At 41.4% G+C, this 19,650-nt stretch overlaps 2 protein-coding genes across 2 annotated transcripts in view; one reads left to right on the forward strand and one right to left on the reverse strand.

The window, feature by feature from the left end:
- The window catches only part of slc4a8 (solute carrier family 4 member 8), a 35,565-nt gene extending 24,288 nt beyond the window's left edge, over positions 1–11,277 (reverse strand). Inside the window, exon 1 of the mRNA XM_047583529.1 lies at positions 10,995–11,277. Coding sequence (XP_047439485.1) covers positions 10,995–11,039 — 45 coding nt within the window. The 5' untranslated portion in view covers positions 11,040–11,277. The remainder of the gene's footprint in view (positions 1–10,994) is intronic.
- Positions 11,278–12,568: 1,291 nt separating this feature from the next.
- ttll3 (tubulin tyrosine ligase-like family, member 3) lies at positions 12,569–19,363 on the forward strand. Its single transcript, XM_047581856.1, has 13 exons — positions 12,569–12,800; positions 13,040–13,098; positions 13,172–13,290; positions 13,377–13,530; positions 13,909–13,955; positions 14,049–14,177; positions 14,322–14,436; positions 14,943–15,059; positions 15,150–15,330; positions 15,970–16,118; positions 16,902–17,145; positions 17,238–17,673; positions 17,778–19,363. The coding sequence occupies exons 2-13, from the start codon at positions 13,092–13,094 to the stop codon at positions 18,531–18,533; spliced, it is 2,454 nt and encodes an 817-aa protein (XP_047437812.1). The 5' UTR covers positions 12,569–12,800; positions 13,040–13,091; the 3' UTR covers positions 18,534–19,363.
- The last annotated feature ends 287 nt before the right edge of the window (positions 19,364–19,650 follow it).

Genomic DNA, 19,650 nt, shown 5'->3' on the forward strand with positions numbered 1-19,650 from the left:
TTTTCTTAATCTCTTTTAAGGTGAAGCAGAACTTCAAGGACATTACGATTAATTTAACGATTATTCAAATAATAATGATATTCCAAAAAATGTGTCCACATTTCTAACATTTGGCTCATTGAAAATATGGGGCACTCTTCCATGGAAAAAAGCCATCACAATTATCCTTGTGGGTTTTAACCCAGTTCAAATCCTCTCAAATATTTCACAGGGATTCAATATGGGCTTTGTTTTTCTGACTGGGCTATTCCATAAACCTCTATTTCTTTTTTAGCCTTGACAGATTTGCCAGTTTTCTTAATTTCGCCATAATGTCTACTATGATCCGCATCCAGACTTCCTAATAGAATCAATGATTGCAAACAGCCCAGTGCCTGAGGCAACAAAGCAACCACAAACCATAACATTCCATATCCAACATTTCCAGTCAGTAGGAGGTTTTACTCCTGAAGAGCAGTTCTTTGCCTGCACTAATGATGTCTACTGTCACTATGGCCACAAAACTCTGTGTTTTATTTGTATATTCAGGACATAATTACAAAAGGTTATCTTTTCCCATATACTAATTTGTGCACAGCAGGTTTTTTGCCAACAAAGTGTGACCACACAGGTCTAATTTGTACAACTCTTTCCTGATTGAAGGTGCAGGCACTTTGACACTTGACAGGACTTTGGGTGAAATCGTCTGAGGCGACCAGTCCAAGATGTTACACCTGAACACACTACAAAGACTATGTCTGTGAAGGTTCTCAATAATCCAGTACATGGTATATCCAAAAAACATTAAAGAAAGGCAACTGGGCTTGTAGAGTGTCTTGAAGATATTTCATCCACTCATCTGAGTAGATTCTTCAAGTCTAAAGGACTGGTGGGGGGTTGAGGTTTAAGTAGGTCTGTTCAAGAACAAAAATTGATTGCACATTATATCTCAGACCACCTTCCCTGGTGGGTGTCACACCGTGGTGAGGGTGTCTTGTCTTGGGGTTGTTTTGTCCTGTCATTTCCTTGTTTTATTTTGAAAAGTAACTCTCCTCTCGTTTCAGGTCACTTGCCCTTCCTCATGTGTCAACAGTCTGATTGTCTTCCCTGATTGTGTCCACCTGTCCCCTATTTTCCTCCATGTGTTTAAGTAGTCTGTGTTCCCCTTGTCTCGTGCCAGAGTGTTATCGTCTTCAACCTGTTCTCGTGCCTTGTTCCATGTCTTCTACCAGAGAAGTTTCCAAGTAAGCCTGTGAATCCTCTCGAAGAGAGAGTTCTTTGTTTGTTAAGTTTTTTCTTAGTTTATATCCTTAGTCCTGAGGTTTTCCTCCATTCGGAGTGTTTTGTGTTTTTTTTATTTGTTTCTTTGAATTGAGTTTTCCTCCTTCTGGAGAGTTTTTTTTTTTTTTTTGTTCTCAGTAATCAGATTAACGTCTAGGTTTTTTGTAGCCATTTGTTTGTCCCTCTGTGAGGGATCTCTGAAGAATCCAAATAAAGCCTTTTGTCACCTCTGCATTCTGAGTCCTGCTTTGAGTCTCTGCCTGACAGTGGGTGCCTTAACTTATGTCCCCAAGAAGTTTGATTCACACCCCATTCACACCTTGAGACAAGAGCTTCCGACTGTTAAAAGGAGGAAAGACAAAACAACCCCCTACTATACGTGTTCTATATTAAACTGAAGCCCTGTTTATAAATGTACAACATGATTATTAGTAGTAGTAGTAGTGTGCATTTAATGTTAAGCAATTCAAATAATACACAGGTTCAAATATATATTTTTCTTTCAACCTTTTTCTTTGATTGCTTGTTGCTTTCTCCTTGTGTGCTACGCCCTCATTATTTTCACCTGTGTCTTGTCATCCCTCTGCCCGTGTGTGTGTGTGTGTGTGTATAACCCTGCCTTTCCTTTTGTTCCCTGTCGCATTGGTTTTGTCCCTATGTTTTTGTCATCTTGCCTTGATTCCATGTTTTTTGCCTTCATGTCGTGTCTTTGTCTCCATGCCATAATTTTTGATCTCAAAATTAGTTTCTTGCATCTTTGTGATTTTTGAGTTTTGGATTTCCTGCCATGCCTCATCTCATTTGGTCCTGCACTTGGATCCAAAGATAAAATCTTCCTCCTTGGATAAATGGATGTTGATGGGAGCAAGCTCTTCTGTTAATATTGCAGTATGTGTCTGGGATTTCACCTGAGGACTTAGGCTCTCAGTCAATTGCAGGGAACCTGACAGAGTCAGTATGTAATATGTGGCCTCGTGGTTGGCACAGCAGCGATGGGGTGGGTCCTACTGTGTACAGGAGACTTAGACTGACAGGTCTCAACTAGGGTGGCACTCTGTGTGAAATGATACAGGAGCTGAGATAAGTGCTGACTGAAAGATAATGTCTTCTGCCTCCATTTATCCCTTTATTCAAATTTGTTGTGCTCATGTTAATGCAAAGAAATTTAAATTTGTGGAGGAAAATTCAAAAAACTATTAAAAAAAATACAAAAAATGTCCCCCGCGATTGTAGTGAGGATTAAGCGGTTGTAGAAGATGAGATGAGATAAAAAAACAAATAAGTCTAATTGACCCCCCTGCAGTACCCCCTGTTGGAGACCTATGTGTTAGGAAGCTAGGAGTTCATAGATATATACACATAGATGCCCCATAAAGCTTGTCAGATATGTCAACACCAATGGACAGGCGGCTGTCAGTGCGTCTGACTTACTAAAATGCCAGACTTTTGTGCTGCTTATAGATGTTCCCGTGGCAGAAACACCAAAACTAAGCAACAGGGAATACCATTTCATAGGTAACATGATGTTTTTATAGTATTTACATGTATCTCTGAAAGTGACATTTAGAATTCAGCCACTGTATGCAATTGTACAGAGTGGGCCCTGTTATTGTATCAGTTTCATATATACAGTGGTGGACACAATCTCAAATATTATCATGAAATATTTGTGGAAAAATCTTTTATGTTTTTCACAATGTGGGCTGCATTAGACAGACACAAACAAACACAAATTATATTTATTTAGTGTATTTTAAAAACTAACAAAACTAAATTCTTGGCAGGTTGAATATGTCAGTTCTCAACATCAAAGTCAACAAATAACAGCTAGTGTGTGCAAAACCAACCAAAAAATAAACCATAACATCATCAAGCCAATATTTACTACTCCTGCCATTAGCAGCAGTACAGCGCTAATTCTGACTGGCATGTTCCCCATGAGCCTTTCACACTGTTGAGAGCTAATCTTGTCCTATTCTTCTTGAATTACTACTTTTAAAAGACGTTTTGATAAACCACCACAGGTTTTCAATGGGTCTCATGTCCAGGATTTGAGCTGGCCACTATAAGACCTGGATACTGTGCTCCTGCAGCCAAGTTCTACTTGGCCTGGATGTGAGGCAAGGGGCATCATCTTGTTGAAACATCCAGTTTCGACCTTGATGGAACAGTGCAGTGGGTTTGGCGAATGGCACAATATTTGTCAGAGTTCAATGTCCCATCACAGACAGTGATTTGACCAACATCTACAGCACTCATGCATCCCCAAACCATGATACTGCCTCTCAGTGGGATCTTTGCATTAGGGGCCGGTGGGGCATGAAATATATATATGTCTAATGTCCAAAAATGTCTAAAACTGACCACAGAATTACTATTTTATGTGCCTTTTGTGTGAGTATAAGAAAGTTACCCACGACTTTATGTTCTGTAAATCTTACTGACTGGTCCCTTTAACAAAACTTTGTAGTGCTTGAAGCAACATTTCCACCAAGTGCCAGTGTGTATGTGTATTACAGTAAGATGTGTGTATTCAGCTAAAGCAGTGATTCTTCTGGGTTTGGCTGATAAAACACCATGCACAGTTCATTGGTTAAAAAAAAACAAAAAAACTTTTTGCTAGTTTCTGCCTACAGTTACAGGGATAGTACTTTGTGTTTGTGACCGTATGTGTGTATAACGTCTATTTTATTTTTTGTTGTATTTAAAAGTCATCAGGAGGTCTCTCCTATTCTTTTAGTGACTGAACAACACAGCAAAATATAAAAGGTCTGACCATTTTATTATGAGCTTATCATTCAAATAATTGTCGAAAACAGCTTTGGGATCCCAAGGCGTCCGTCTAATTCACAGGTGTGAGTGGCTCAGCACTGTCTTGTAGCTGTCTTTTCACATCCTCTCCACCACAGCAGTGCTTGGGGATTTCTTTCTCTTTCCATGACCAAGTATTTTATTTTCCCAAGACAATTCTGCCCTTTTAAAGAATAAGGCTACTTAATTAGTGTGTCATGACTGGGCCAAACACTATGTGTGAGTCATGGTTTTACAAAAGGACTTGCAAGTATTTATATATTTTATGTGTATTCATGTGTCATATGCACATTGCACATCCATTGCTTTACCTTAATTCTACATACACTTCCAGCAGGAAACAATCACTAAATCAGCAAATCTTCAGATTAAAATAGTCACAGACAAATACGTGATTTATTCCACTAGATAATAGAGTAATCTGCAGTTTGATGTACGCAACACGTGGAGTTAATAAAAATAAATACGGAAAGTACAGAAGATGAATTAATGCATTGATGGTGGATTTGACTGTTTACGCTACACTAATATCTCTCAAAATATACATCTATTAGGCATAACAATACAACCACTGACAGGTGGATTAAATAACATTGACCATCTTGTGACAATACAATGTTCTGCTAAGAAACTTTGCTAGTTGTGTGGATGTACCACCCACCCAGGCCAGATTAGGAACAACTCAAAAAACATGAAGAACAGCACAAGGTGTTGACCTGGCCTCCAGATTCACTAGATCATAAACTGATCAACTATCTTGATGATCCATAGAGGCCCTTCCCCTCAACGCATAGGACCCAAAGCCCCCACTAACAACACAGTGTTTCCAGACACCACAGGACACCCTCAGAAGACCCATGTGTATGTTTTGGAGGCACAAGGGAGACCTACACAGTATTAGGAAGGTGGTCATAATGTTATGTCTGATTGGTGTTGGTACAGCATTTACATGACAATTTGGAAAGCAATAACATATATGTATTCATAACAGGTAGCAGAATGTATAGGAAAGATTAAAGTTATGACAAAAAGTGGAGAAAGCATTATAATGTTCATGTCACTGCAACAAACCATACATAATAATTTAATTTAATTACAAATTCATACATACACAGGTCCACTGGCCTAATGTTTATGTGCACTCATGTGTAAACCTGATCATCTCTCTGACACAGGCACTTAATGTGTTATCGGTTGGTGCAGCTGTAATGAGGAATTATGGCTTTTATACAGTGGTGTGGTGGGGAGGTACGGTCTCAGACTGGAGGCTTTGGGCTTCATTAGAATTGGAGCTTGATCAAGCAGATAGGCACACAGCAAGAGCTAACAGACGAGAGAGTGACTGTAAAAAGCTCTTTGTCCCAGAAAGGATCAGATCAATTTACTGGGCTCCATTTGGTTCACACACAAACACACACAGAGAAAATGGGGAAAACCTTTCTCCTAAGGCCCATTCAATAACTACAAAGTGGATGAATTTGCGTTAATGGAGCGGGGACAAAACATGAAAGAAATAAAATGATAAAATTGTCGTTTCGACTGTCTTTGTAGGCAGAATCAGATTTAACTACTGTATATGATCCTGGTCACAGAATATGACTCTCAGCTCGTGGTCATCCTGGTCACAGTTCATTACCAGCACATTCGTAACGGCAAATTCATGCAGGTATGTGTTATTTTTAACAGGTTAATGGTTCCTTGTCATTCACAACCTCACCTAACTTGTGTCACATTAAGTGCCTCAGCTAATTTAAAGTTTTCTTTGCTCTCCCTGTGAGCAACCACATATGTGACCTTCAAGGCAACGCATGTGTACGTGATTTTCCAATGACAAGGCGAATATTTGTCAGTTACTGCCACTTTCTATCTCCTGGCAACCATGCCTCTTTCTTCACTCTTTGTCCTCTAAGCTTGGAATCAGTCACGGCACTCTGGTGGGTTTATCACTCGATAATTTTCCACACAGATTAGTGCCACCGTACCACAGAAGCAGCCCTCTGCTAGATCCAAAATGGCTGACTGTCCTTGAAATTCTGTCCTTTACAAGCTGTATGAGCTGTAACCAACTGTGGCCAACCCACACTGGAGCTGACATGTGGCTGGAAAGAGGAGCACATGATAAGACCAAACCCCTAAGGATACTGTCATGTGAAAAGATTAGAACTTAAAAGAGCACAGCTCAAGTTTTGTGAGACTTTCTTTAAAAATACATCAAGCATTTTGCAGTCCACAAGATTCAGTTTTGCCCTCCAGATGGGTGACGATGTGACGGGCTTTTCAAGAACAGGTTTTGGAATCTTCAAGTCTGTCTTTACTTTTAAAGGCCTGAATTCAACTTGTAAAGTATCATGAAAGTCTTTTCAGTATGAGATCGACTCTGTGTGTTATTAATATTATTTGAGCTGCAGTGGAACTGCAATACAGAAAGAATTTTGGGCTAAAAACTTAAATAAGTTAAATAAACAATTAGAAGCCAGTAGCCTAGCACATAAAAAAACACTCTTAAAAAGTAAAAGTAGAGATAAAATAAGATTAGACTAAGTTGATAATGACTGATTTAGACATTTCCTCCATCATCATAACTGTTAATATGATAGTTATGAATCGAATGCAAACTAATGGTTATTTTTATTGCTTTTCTATTTGTATTTGTTGTTGTTCTAGGCCATTACACACCCACATGATTCTTCAGACACTCTTTACTCTTTACTATCTCAGTATGTAAAACGTTAGAAATAGAGAAATAAAATACAAGACATATTTTCTGGCAGAGCAAGATTGTCCCAGAAAGATGTTAGACAGAGCTGAACTGAAAGACACAGTCGCACACAGTGTCCTATTTAGCATGCTAATAAAGCTCCCTGTGATGCACAACGTCATTGCCAACACATCACATGTCACATGCTGATATGTGGGTTTAGTCTATGGAGAAGAGAAATGATCATGTGTTCTCAAGCCTTTCCTGGGGTGCAGATCATTGGTAGAGCACCAATGATCTGCACCGTGACAACTGTCCTCTGACTCTATCAGGTACTACAAAGAGGCTTGACATCAAGGAGGATCACTCACTGGCATGAGTGCATTGACACTAGTTACTAAGAAGAGCTTAAATGAGAGCTGTAAACATAAGATTATTAAAACAGATGAACATCAGCTCTGTCATCATTGAAGAGAAAAGCCCTGCAAGACACTGAATGAAAGCTTTATAAAAGTCCCATCCCGTGTGACATATACAGTACCTATCAGGCATAAGATTATGACGATGGCTGCTGCCATCAAGGAGTGTCATTTCTATGGGGTGGGGGTGCTTGGTCTGGTCTAGGTGGGTGCTACATGTCCAAAGGTTTCCCAGTGGAACAATGAATTGTCACCAGATGGTCAGTGGTATTTACTTCACCTGTTAGTGGTTTTAATGTTGTGGCTGATCGGTGTAACTGAGTACTGCAAAGACCTCTAAAACAACACCTGTTAAAGATCCTCTCAAGAAAAACCTCCACTGATTATGTTCCACTGTTGTCTCCTATTTTTGTCTGCCCACGCCCAACATCTCCCCCCCGGAGAAGCACCATAAACTGACAGCAGAGACACAGATCCTGACTGTGACAACTAGGCCTGTCACTTCCAGACTGGGCTTTGTGTCTCAAGGCCAGGACTGGCACTCTGAGCCTCCGCCTCGGGCTACAGCTGCCCCTTCATAGCACTGCACCGTTACTAATCTGCTGTGGAGACACATGTGACAGCATTTTGCACAGAGGACGAGTAAACATGAACGGTTCAGAGAAAGCGGTAGCGGTGGAAAAGTGAGACCGGAAAGCGAGAGGGAGATGGGATGAGAGGGATGGCTGTTTTGACTGCCTCTGCCCACGGGCAGCATGAGTCATACACACCTTATTCAATGCCACACATATAATTCTGCCTCTCCACGGCTCTTGCTCACTAATTGTTTTCCTCCAGGAAAGATTACTTCAGTCTTAGATGGCTTTGCGGGTATAGGGCTGTGATATAAACTGCAGAATATTGGAATTTCACTGTGCAAAACATGTTATCAAACAAGGAGAGATTAAGGACACCTAAAATAAACTCTAAAGGAACAAAACATTCAAAACACCACGTATTTGATATATTAAAATGTGAAAGGCAACTGGACCAGCTTCTCATGTCTCATATCTATTCTGCCTGTTTGTGGGGAGGATCAGGATGCCACAATTCTGTAAAAAATTCCAAATGCTGTGTTTTGAGCACTTTAAAGTATTAATTCAGTATTTTAATAGTTTATTTTTCAAAATGGAGAACTCACTCATTTAACGAGTTCTCTTGTTCACTCATCTATCTGACAGATGACTATTCGTTCTCACCAAAAGGACTTTGCTGGTTGCATGTACGCCCAATGCATCAGTGGTACTGAAAAGCACCTGAAGGGGAAGTTTGGCATGTAATGTACCTGCACCTGAGAGACTATGTGCAGTACAGTGAAACAATTCACCAATTGTGAACAGTGTTATTATCACTGATTCAACAGCCAATAGGACTATCATTTTAACACTTGTCATCAATGATAATAAGGAGCAGTAATTATATGTATTTAACCTAAATACATATGCTTCACATGAATTATGTGTTGTTTGAGAGCTGTAATTCTTACAGTACATCTTATCTGCATTTGTATTACAGTACATTAATTGTAGAAAAGCTGAAAAGAAGAACTATTCTATGAATCATTTAATCCTTTAAGTCAATTTTCTAAATATATCAAGCGTCTTGTTGTGTGTCTGCACATCATCAGGGAAAATAATCAGTTTGAAGATATGAACTTGAGCTTTAGTCGTCTATGACAGGCTTTTTCTCAAAATGATCAAGTGATTAAATGAAAAAAAGAATCTTGTTGAATTAGAAAACAGTCACTACTGTGAAATGATTATATATTGTTATTGCGTAGGTTTAATTCAACTAAATCTTATGAAACGAAAACATGCTACCACCAAGTGGACCAATCACAGTTCTTGCGGTGTGGTCTCATCAATCTGCCCAGTCTTCATGGTCTGCAGTTATCCACTCCTACCTGGATGAACAATTCTCCAGCCTGTTCATGATTCCTCTTGTACTCTCAAACTGTCACATAAGATCATCGGCTATCTCTTATTATTAGATTCTCTGTCTTCTCTGTTTTTACCCAGCTGGAGTTTGGCAGACAGGTCCCTCCATATGAGTTGGGTTCTGCTCAAGGTTTCTTCCTGTTTAAAGGGAGTTTTTCCTTGCCACCACTGCCTTCAGGTCTGCTCTGGAGATTTCAGGCTAGTTTTTGTAAAGCTATATAACTAAAATTGGATTGAATTGAACTAAATTGAATTGCCACAATGCACAGTTACATTTCTGGGAAGATGCACATCACCTACGGTGTTAGGGTCTGCATAGGGTATGGGCTGACACCGTCAAATTAATGCAGAAGCAAAAACCTCACATAAGGCCAGCCAGGTAGAGAGAAGGTTGCATAAGGTCACTTGAATCACCTGCAACTTGAGTGCTGCAAAAGGCTGCACACAAATTCGCATATCAGTTATTTACAGCAGATGTAACCTGTCTTTCTGAGTGACTGCTTCTGCTGTTGACACTTGTGTCACTTATGTACTTGCAAAACTATTTTCACATCTTCATGCTGTTTTTACTTGAAAAAACAAACAAAAAAAAAGGTTTCTCTGTGACAAATCTGCAGCACAACTTGTTGAATGATTTCAACAACTTGTTGCCCTGTCCATGCTCACTAACCAGATCACCACATATATGGCAGAGAGAATATCAATAGGTTGGTAGAGGTAGAGGCAGGGTGGTAATTTCCTTTTCTTTTTCCGATAGCTGTCTAATCATATCAGAGACTTCCCAGCTCACCTTTGGTCCTTCCCCATCTGTCTCCTGCCCTCAGACAGGATGTTAGGCAATTATAAATCACCATGATGGCATGACTCTGTTGGGGCAGGCTGCATTAAGTCCATTAAGCACTGCTGTTACATACCATGGTGGTTATGACTGAGCTCTACAAAGTACAGCTTGAAATAACACAAGCAAACAAAAAACAGTCTGCTCTGGTCAGTGGTGGCCACTTCCCTGTTATAACAATAGGGGGATCCAGTAAATGATGGCATATCAGTACCATTGGATCAAGCAATCCTGCCATTCAAACCACACTTCAACACATGCTCCCCTCCTCATGCCTCCAGGACCCCCGGATGACGAGCATGTATGGAAGTAGACGATCAGCTCCTCTGGAGCACCGTGTGAGAATGGCGTCAAGGTCATTTGAGGGTAACAGAAAAAAAATACCCCCCCCCCCCCCGTCTAATTAATAGCCAGCTGAAAATGCCGCAAACCGTCCCATGTTCCTGTTTGTTCTTTGTCACTCGCATACGACTTGAGGGTACGTAGTTCTCATTTAACGAGCGCTGTGTTATGTAGGCTGTGTGATCAATAGCAGTGTAATCGATAGTCCGCAGCACTCTTGCAATACTGTGACATTTCCAGAACACGTCCATTCATGAATGTTTGAGCAAACAGTGACTATGATTTCTTTACTGCACTGAAATCTGACTCGCTCTCCGGAATCAGTGCACGTGCTGGCACCTCAGAATAACAATATCAACAACATCCCTCAATTACAGCAACATCCTGCAGGGTAGGAAACACAACCTGACAACCTGGCAACCTGGAATCACATTTGTTCAGTCCTCTCAGGTACTAAACGTGCACAAAAACAGATCACAAAAAATAATACAAAAACATATAAAAAAAACAAAAAACAGTTTCTAGAATATGACACATTCCATCTTTGAGTTGCTGTGTTACAGTTGTTGGACCTTGAGTGCAGACTGGTCTGTGCCACTCTGTTGTGTCAAACCAACACGCCCTTTATTAGACATTTAAAGGGGATTTACCTGGTAGCTCAGGATGCTCTCGGGGTCGTTGACGGGCATGCTCATGGTCTCTGGGTTAACGTTCACGCAGTGTAAAGGTGAGACTGTCCCCCTCTCGGCGCTGCCTTAGGATGTTTTTTTTTCAAGAAGCAGTCACAAGTTGTCAACAGCAGCCCCTTCTCTTCTTGCAGACATATTGAGTGCTGACATCGCTTTCTGGTGAGGAAAACGGCGAAGATGAATACTGTGCTCCCCTGTTTTATTGTGATTTCCCAGCCGCGCTTCCAGCTCCCCTCCCTCCTGTCCTGGCTGTGGGAGCAGGATGCAGAGAGCATCACGGACGTTACGGCCAATCAGAGCGCGGAGGCACACGGCGCTCTGCGACGCACTGCTCACTACACAATAAAGCCAAGAAGCTGTTATGAGCCTGTAGAGTTACTTCACTATATACACTGACCAAACTGGCAGCTTCTAATATCTTATGGTCTGACCAGTCTGCACATAAAAAGGTTCTTTTCTTTTCTTTTTTTAATTTTACTGGATACAGCCTAATTGCACTCTGCATCAAACTAAAAGCGACCGAACAAGCTGTAGGCTGACAAACAGAGTCCACTCGGGGGCAAATATTTAGATATGGGGGAAAATAAAGGGCAGCGATCCAAAACGACTTAACTCAAACAGCCTAAAAATGCTCAATGAACAGAATATCCCTTTCATAAATTTATATCATTTCATTATATTATTATTACTGTCCAGGCATTAACACACTGTACACCTGGAGCTACTACAGTTATATAATGTAATCCATTGCTATAGAAATATGAAAAGTAACTATCTGTGGCAAAGAAATCCGTGCCTTAAATTAAAAAACTAGTGGAGAAGCCATAGGTTGTAGCCGGATCAGAAATAGGCAAAAGTAAATATGCTATAATTCAAAACTGTAGGTTTCACACTTGATCAGGTTACTTTGTGTTTGCAGTTACAGTGTTATTACCTAAAACACGGCATGGCCGCATGGTTTTCAGGAGCTGTCAAAGTGACCAGGGCGCAGAGAGCCCAATGACATTATGGGTATGTTCGATCCAGTGGCACACATTAGAATATACCGGAAAGCCTCGGGTGCCATCCTATGGATGGCTGAAGTATTGTGCAAAGTAGGTGCGTGTTGGTTATAATCTGGGTGCAATCCGGGCATGGTATGCTTTACAGCTCATGTCTCAGAGAGTGACGGCAATGCAGGTTTATCCGATTATATAGGATTCGGCAGGGACATTCCTTTAACCAGGCTGCTGCAGCTAAAACTGAGGAGCAACAATCTTATATGCCTTCACAAGGCGACTTGATACTCTGTGAAACACTGGATTGGATTGGATTCAGTTCAACACGTTCCATCAGTTTACTGAAATCTGAGCTCATATTGCAGAGTAGATCCAGGTGCACACAAATGATGTTTGATTGTGCCTCGGCTCCTTTAATTGTTCCCTACACGTGTATGCACGTGATCCACTTTCTTCATTGAGTGGCTGGAGGTGGCGGATTTTTTTCGTCGACCTACATGGCGTCCTGTTTCTCCTGGATACAGTGGCTATGGCAACGATAAACACTATGCGGGAGCATGCACGGTTGTCATGGGAACTGTCTGCGGGAGCATAAAGGAAGCAGGGCGCAGAAGGTCTGTGGACAGAGCTGCCTGGCCATTCGGGAAGTGGCACCATTAGGGTTGTCAAATTAATTTTGTAGTATTGTATCGTTTGTAGTGGATTGGATATGTCAGAGATGACAGCCTCCATAAGAAAAGATTAAGAGGGTTGCATGACCCAGACCCAAGTAGGTTCCTCAAAGGCTACCATTCAGCTTTCTATATGTATATGTATTTTCTAATGTATGTATAAATAACTATATAACTATATATAACTATATATATATATAGGTATATATATATATATATATATATATATATGTATATATATGTATATATATATATATTGCTAATAAATCTTAAATATCCTGAAATGTGATGTTGTGAAAACAGTAGCTACTAAACATTATTCTGCTTTTGTTTCCAGGCTGTGCACTTACCAGCTGTAGAGAGAACTATAAAAAAGTACATCACTCACAATGCCAGGTAGGCCAAATGACATCGTCTGACACAAAATATGCATAACTACATTCAAATTTGACCTAGCACTTTGTCCCAGTGTTACAATCCACAGTTGCTCCAGTGGAGATGAGGTTACGTCGCAGTGTGCCAAGCCTACCAACAATCAAGCCAGACAGACTGAAGACAGCTAAAGCACTGGTGGAGAAAGCAGTGAAGGTGATTATGCCCAGAGTAACATTTCATTGTTCAACCTCTGCATGTTCACTCACTACCCACTCTACATCTCTTCCACTCATTCTCAGTTGAGGAAAGTGTTTTCGGTGCAGGGGCCCTATCCTGTGATCCGTGCCACCTTATGGGCCAGAGGGTGGGTGGAACGGCGTTCGCCCCATCCGGCCCCAAGAGCACCTCATTGCCATGGAGATGAGGAGGAGGATGGGGACGTTTGTGCAATTGGTGAGGCTTAGGGTTTTTAAAAAAGAAATTCTATAATGAGAAAGTCTGCGAGGTCCAGCACATAAGAGATAAAAGGACTGTCATTCTCAAAGAGAACTGTGTTTTGTTACGATGTTGTGGTTTATTTAAATTTACTCTAACACATAATGTCCTCTTATAAGTGTCGGAGCTAGATGTTCTGTAATCTCTCCTCCACAGTGTATGTGTAACTGGAGCACTGTTTAGAGTACATGGATGCACCTTCTGCTGATAAATGATACGTTATATGTCCCACATTACCCATAACACGGACCCCTACCATTTACACACACACCCCTGTAAGCCTGCATGCACACATTACCTCTCTCTCACACGCACACTCTTGTTATCTCTTTACAGATGAAGGCGAGAAAGAGGAGAACCTTGATGACATGTATGACCTCATGGTAAGATAAACTTTTAAGTGAACCAACTACTAACCCTGCTGTTTCACAGTGTGAAATAAAGTGCATTATTTATTTATTTATTTATTTTCTCAGTCTCGTCTGGTTCGAAATGAAACAACTTATTTCTACTGGACGACGCGACGGGATCACATCGACTGTCGCTCCTTAAGGAATGACCAGATTACCAATCACTATGCAAACGCTGGAACTTTTACCACAAAGGTCATTTAAGAGTTTCCGATGATTGATGGGCAAAAAAAAAAAAAAAGAAAAGAAAAGAAAAAAGAATGCAAGCTGTTCTAATTTGGTCATAAAACAACAAGCTCTCGTAGCCTTCTCCTGCATATAAAACTGTGTTTCTATCAGGTGGGGCTCTGTGTGAATCTGCGCAACCTTCAGTGGTTTGACACGGCGGACCCTGACACCTTCTTCCCAAGATGTTACAGACTTGGGGCAGAAGATGAAAAGCATGCATTCATAGGTTTGCAAAAAGAAAATACCTTAAGGTGTTCAGATATAGATTAAACTTGGAAAAATAATGTGTACAGCACTGATGCCTCCAAGTGAGAAGGTCCAGGTTCGAGTTCAGCTCGGGTCTTTCTGGGTGGAGTTTGCATGTTGTCCCTGTGTCTGCGTGGATTTTCTCCAGGTACTCCGGTTTCCTCCCACCTCCAAAGACATGCTCGTTAGTTTAATTGGAGATTCTAAATTGACCCTAGGTGTGTGTGAGTGTGAATGCTTGTTTGTCTCTGTGTTAGCCCTGTGATGGACTGGCGACCTGTCCAGGGTGTACTCTGCCTCTCGCCTGATGACAGCTGAGATACGCTCCAGCCACCCCCGCAACCCTAGCGAGGATAAGTGGTAGTAAAAGATGGGATGAGAAATAATGTGTACACAAGAAAGCAATTAAATTTTAAATGCAGGGTTTCTAGGTTTACTTTCCCTTGTACTTTTTACCTGTGTTTCTATTTTCAAACGGAAACAAAGAGGATTTCAGGAGGACAGCATGTACCAGCCTGCTGCAACATGTGATTGAGTCAAGCAGATGGAGAGGAGACCAAGCAGAGGGTGAAGAACAAAAAGCCAAGAACAGTAGCTCTGAAGGTAAACGTCATTTATAAAGGTCACAAACATCACCTTTTATGAGGTGTGAGTCAAGGAGAATAACTACAAAAACCCTTGTTCCTGCTACAGAAGTGGAGAATGTGGAACATCAATTTGTGGGTCCAGAAATGATTGACATGGCTTTACAAGTGTGTCAAGAGTTTCTCAATGTCTTAAGGCACAGTGACATTGATGCCGATGACGAGACACCACCCTTGATAGAGAAACAGCGGTGGGTGGAGTTTCTGCAAGACTACTACATGGTTGTGCAGTGAGTGTGTTTTCTTAAATATACTGTACTTCTTAGGCCTCTAAGAATTTTCTATGTGGTATTGGCTATTAAACACTCAGTATACTGTATATACACCGACCAGGCATAACATTATGACCACCTTCCTAATATTGTATAGGTCTCCCAAAACAGTTGTGACTCATCAGAGAATGGGCATGAGCCTTCTGAGGGCACAGCAGCTCACACAGTGTTGTGGGTCTCTGTAAATCATCCCACACTGGATCAGTTTGAGATCTGAATTGAATTTGGAAGCCAGGTCAACACCTTATGCTGTGTCAGGCTGCATCCTGCTGGGGATGGCTGCTGCCATCAAGGAGTGTCATTGCTATGGGTTGGGGGTGACTGGTCTGGTCTAGGTGGATGCTACATGTCTAAGTCAACATGACATGAATGCCAAGTCCAAAAGTTTCCCAACACAACACTGAATTATCATAACATGGTCAATGTTATTAATTTTTCTGTCAGTGGTTATAATGTTGTGGGTGATTTGTGTATATACTGTATATCTTAAAACATACTGTGTAGATTCTATTGACATGACCCAGACTATTGTAATTACAAATACCATATATAAATCTACTTGATGTCGCATTGTATTAATACAGTGTTTGTATGTAGCGAAGGAGCACTAATCAGAAGCAGCAGTATGTTTGTGGAGCGCTGCCAGGCTACGTTGGACAGACTGCACGAGGTTTGCCCTCAACTGGACACAGATGGACTAAATAACATCTGGATCATCAAACCAGGTGCAAAGTCAAGAGGAAGAGGTGAGGATTTTTTTCTGATAAATAATACATTTAAAACAATGCTAATCTTAAATATGAATATTTGACTTGCTCTTTATTACAGCTATTCAGTGGTGAAATGCACCTATCAGCCACAACATTAAAACCATTGAAGGAGAAGTAAATTGTGTAAAAGTAAATCTTGTGAAAATTCAGTGTTCTGCTGAAATGTTTAAATCTGGCACTCATACTTAGACACACCCACCTAGACCAGACCAGACACCCTCACTCCATAGTAATGACACACACACAAAACGCTTTAGGAACAACTCAAAAAACATGAAGAACAGCACAAGGTGTTGTCCTGACCTCGAGATTCACTAGATCCTAAACTGATCAAGTATCTGTGGGATGATCCACAGAGGCCCCTCCCCTCAACCCATAGGATCCAAAGGCCCCCACTAACAACATCCTGTTACCAGACACCACAGGACACCCTCAGAAGACCCATGTCCATTTTCTGATAAGTCACACCTGTTTTGGAGGCAGTAAGAAGACCTACACAATATTAAGAAGGTGGTCATAATGTTATGCCTAATTGGTGTATATTCAAAAACACGCTTTGTTGCTTTTTGTTTGTTTGGCAATTTTTGATTGCAGTGCAAACTGGTGAATGCATAGGCAATACATACTGGTACTTTGTTTACAAGGTCATCTGAAATACACTGTTCTTTTAATTCGTAGCTGTTTTTCTGTCCACATTGTAGCTGTGACAAATATGGGTGTCTTTTTTTTCTCTACATTGCTCTCAAATTTTCAAATTAGGCATTATGTGTATGAACCATCTGGATGACATTTTGGCACTAGTGGACACTGAGAGAGCCCAGATGAAGGAGAGTAAGTGGGTGGTTCAAAAATACCTGGAGCGCCCCCTATTGGTCCATGGCACAAAGTTTGACCTCCGTCAGTGGTTCCTTGTTACCGACTGGAACCCTCTGACTGTCTGGTTCTACAAGGAGTGCTACCTACGGTTTTCCACTCAGCCCTACTCAACAAAAACTCTGGACAGGTCAGACAAGGGTTAGACAAACAGCCCATGACTAAATATGCCCACAAACTAAAACATTTTCCAAGACTTAACTTGTTGGTTATTTTCCCCAGCTCAGTCCACCTGTGCAACAACTCCATCCAGAAACACTTTCAGCCATCATGCAACCGACATCCCGGAGTGCCTGAGGACAATATGTGGTCATGCTCTCAGTTTCGGTCTTTTCTGAAGTGTCAGGGCCGCGAGGCAGAGTGGGAATCTGTGGTTGTGCCAGGCATGCAAAAAGCTGTGGTCCACGCTCTACAAACAGCCCAGGATCTGGTTGAGCCGCGGAAGGCGAGCTTTGAGCTTTATGGAGCTGATTTTATGTTGGGTAGAGATCTTAGGCCTTGGCTTCTAGAGATCAATGCTAGTCCAACTATGGCCTGTTCAACCTCTGTGACTGCGCGGCTCTGCCCTGCTGTGCAAGTGGACACATTGAGGGTTGTGCTAGACCGACGAACTGATCCTAGTGCTTACACAGGAGGCTTCCAGCTCATCTACAAACAGGTTAGACCATCTTTATTGTCAATGCGTGTTTATTTCATGGGTAATTCCACTGGGCCAAAAGGTGCCATATATGATGAATGTTTTTTTACTTTTCACTTTTCCAGGCTGCAGTTGAAGTTCCTCAGTATGTGGGAGTGAACCTGCTGGTGGAAGGAGCTCCCATAAAGCGATCCAGACCTCTGCTTCAAAGACAGACGGTTATTTCTGACGCACCTCTCACAGGTCATTTTGCCTCAGGCCAGTCATTTCCAGAAAAGATTGAAACAAAACCGAAAATATTTGGTCAGAAGCCCCACACAGTTGCTGCTTTTCGCCATACAGGAAAAGAGAACCAAGAGAAAAAGAGGCAGCTGACATGTACCTCTCCAAAGAGGGAGTGTGAGGTGAGAGCTGAATTTCAGAACACCTCCAACGTTCGCAGGTCCTGCCGCAGTATGATGTATGAACAGCCTTTGGTGGTACACACTGAACCTCAGAGGAAAGCGCGACGGTTGGGTTCAAGCCAACGTGTCAACAGAACAACCCTTGTGCCAAGAAGTCTTTCCTTTTCTCTAAGCCCTCTTCACAGTAAGCCCCAGGTTAAACCTCATAGAGGGGGAATCTCCAGATCCTTCCTTCCTCAGACAAACTTTGAGCCCCAACACAGGACTCCCACCCGGGGCTTTCCTTCATTCCAGGGTCCTCTTCCTAGCCTGGAGGTGTTTCGGTTGCGACCAAATATCGTGGCTGGAACTACTGCTTGTTGTAATTCAGTCTTTACATCTCACCCCAGCCTCCACAAGCATCAGTTATTTCCCCAATCTCAAAGGCAAGGCATTACCAGATTTAAAGGAGAGCACAAAGGGGAACATAATTGTTAAAGGGACAAGAAGATGGAAAGCACACAGATGCTGCAGAGGTTTTGTCAGGATATTTTTTAGTCTGAAAAACACGATACCTTCCTAAAGGTTTATGCACCCCTCACAATTTTCTAACATTTTCAAAGAAAACTCAATGAAACAAATGGAACAATAATACAGTATTGTAAGTATAAGTTTATTCAGAACATTAGCTAATATTATGTATCTCTGTTGTTCAGTGCTCTGTTTTGTTTTTTAAAGAGCTTTAGAGGACTCCAGAGAAGGAGTTGTTGTTGATCTTTACACTGGAAAAGGTTACAGAACAATCTTTGAAGAGTTTGGAGACAGACGGTCAGACAAATGAAGGCGTTTTCTCCATTGAGGTGGTCGACCAACAAAGATCACTCCAAAAGCAAGAGGCATAATAGTCTGAGAGGTCACAAAGGAACCCAGGGTAACTTCTTAGGAGCTAAAGGCCTCTCTCACACTGGCTAATGTTAATGTTCATGAATCCACCGTCTGGAGAACCCTAAATAACCACGGTGTGATGGCAGAGTGTCAAAGACACTGCTCTCCAAAAAGTGCATTTCTGCCCGTCTGCAGTTGGCTAAACATCATGTAGACAGGCCAGGAGACTATTGGAAAGATATTTTGTGGACATTTGAGACTATAGTAGAATTATTTGGTGTAATGACACTGCATTCCAGCATCAGAACCTCACCCTATCAGTGAAACATGGAGTTGGAAATGTCCTTTTTTGGGGCTGCTTTGCTTCATCTGGGGCCAGAATGAATTGCCATCATTGATGGACCAATGAATTCTGAAATAAACTAGCAAATTCTAAATGTAAATGTTAGAACATCTGTGTGTGAGCTGAATCTTAAAAAAAGAATGCTTTAAAAACAAATTGAATGGTTTGGAATTACCAAGTCAAAGCCATGACCTTAATCCATTAGAAATGACAATTCAGTGTTCTGCTGGGACACATTTGGAATTAGCATTTGTGTGACTGTAATTTAGATATGTAGCACCCACCTGGACCAGACCAGACACCTCCACCCCATAGCAATGACACTCCTTGATGGCAGCAGTCATCCCCAACAGGATGCAGCCTGACACAGACACACACACAAACACA

The sequence above is a fragment of the Mugil cephalus genome, chromosome 4, assembly GCF_022458985.1.
Source record: "Mugil cephalus isolate CIBA_MC_2020 chromosome 4, CIBA_Mcephalus_1.1, whole genome shotgun sequence".
In the NCBI taxonomy this organism is placed as follows: Eukaryota; Metazoa; Chordata; class Actinopteri; order Mugiliformes; family Mugilidae; genus Mugil; species Mugil cephalus.

Coding starts and splice junctions, on each gene's coding strand:
- ttll3 (XM_047581856.1), top strand. Junction 15,331..15,969: donor GACTACTACATGGTTGTGCA/GTGAGTGTGTTT, acceptor GTTTGTATGTAG/CGAAGGAGCACTAATCAGAA. Junction 17,146..17,237: donor TCAACAAAAACTCTGGACAG/GTCAGACAAGGG, acceptor TATTTTCCCCAG/CTCAGTCCACCTGTGCAACA.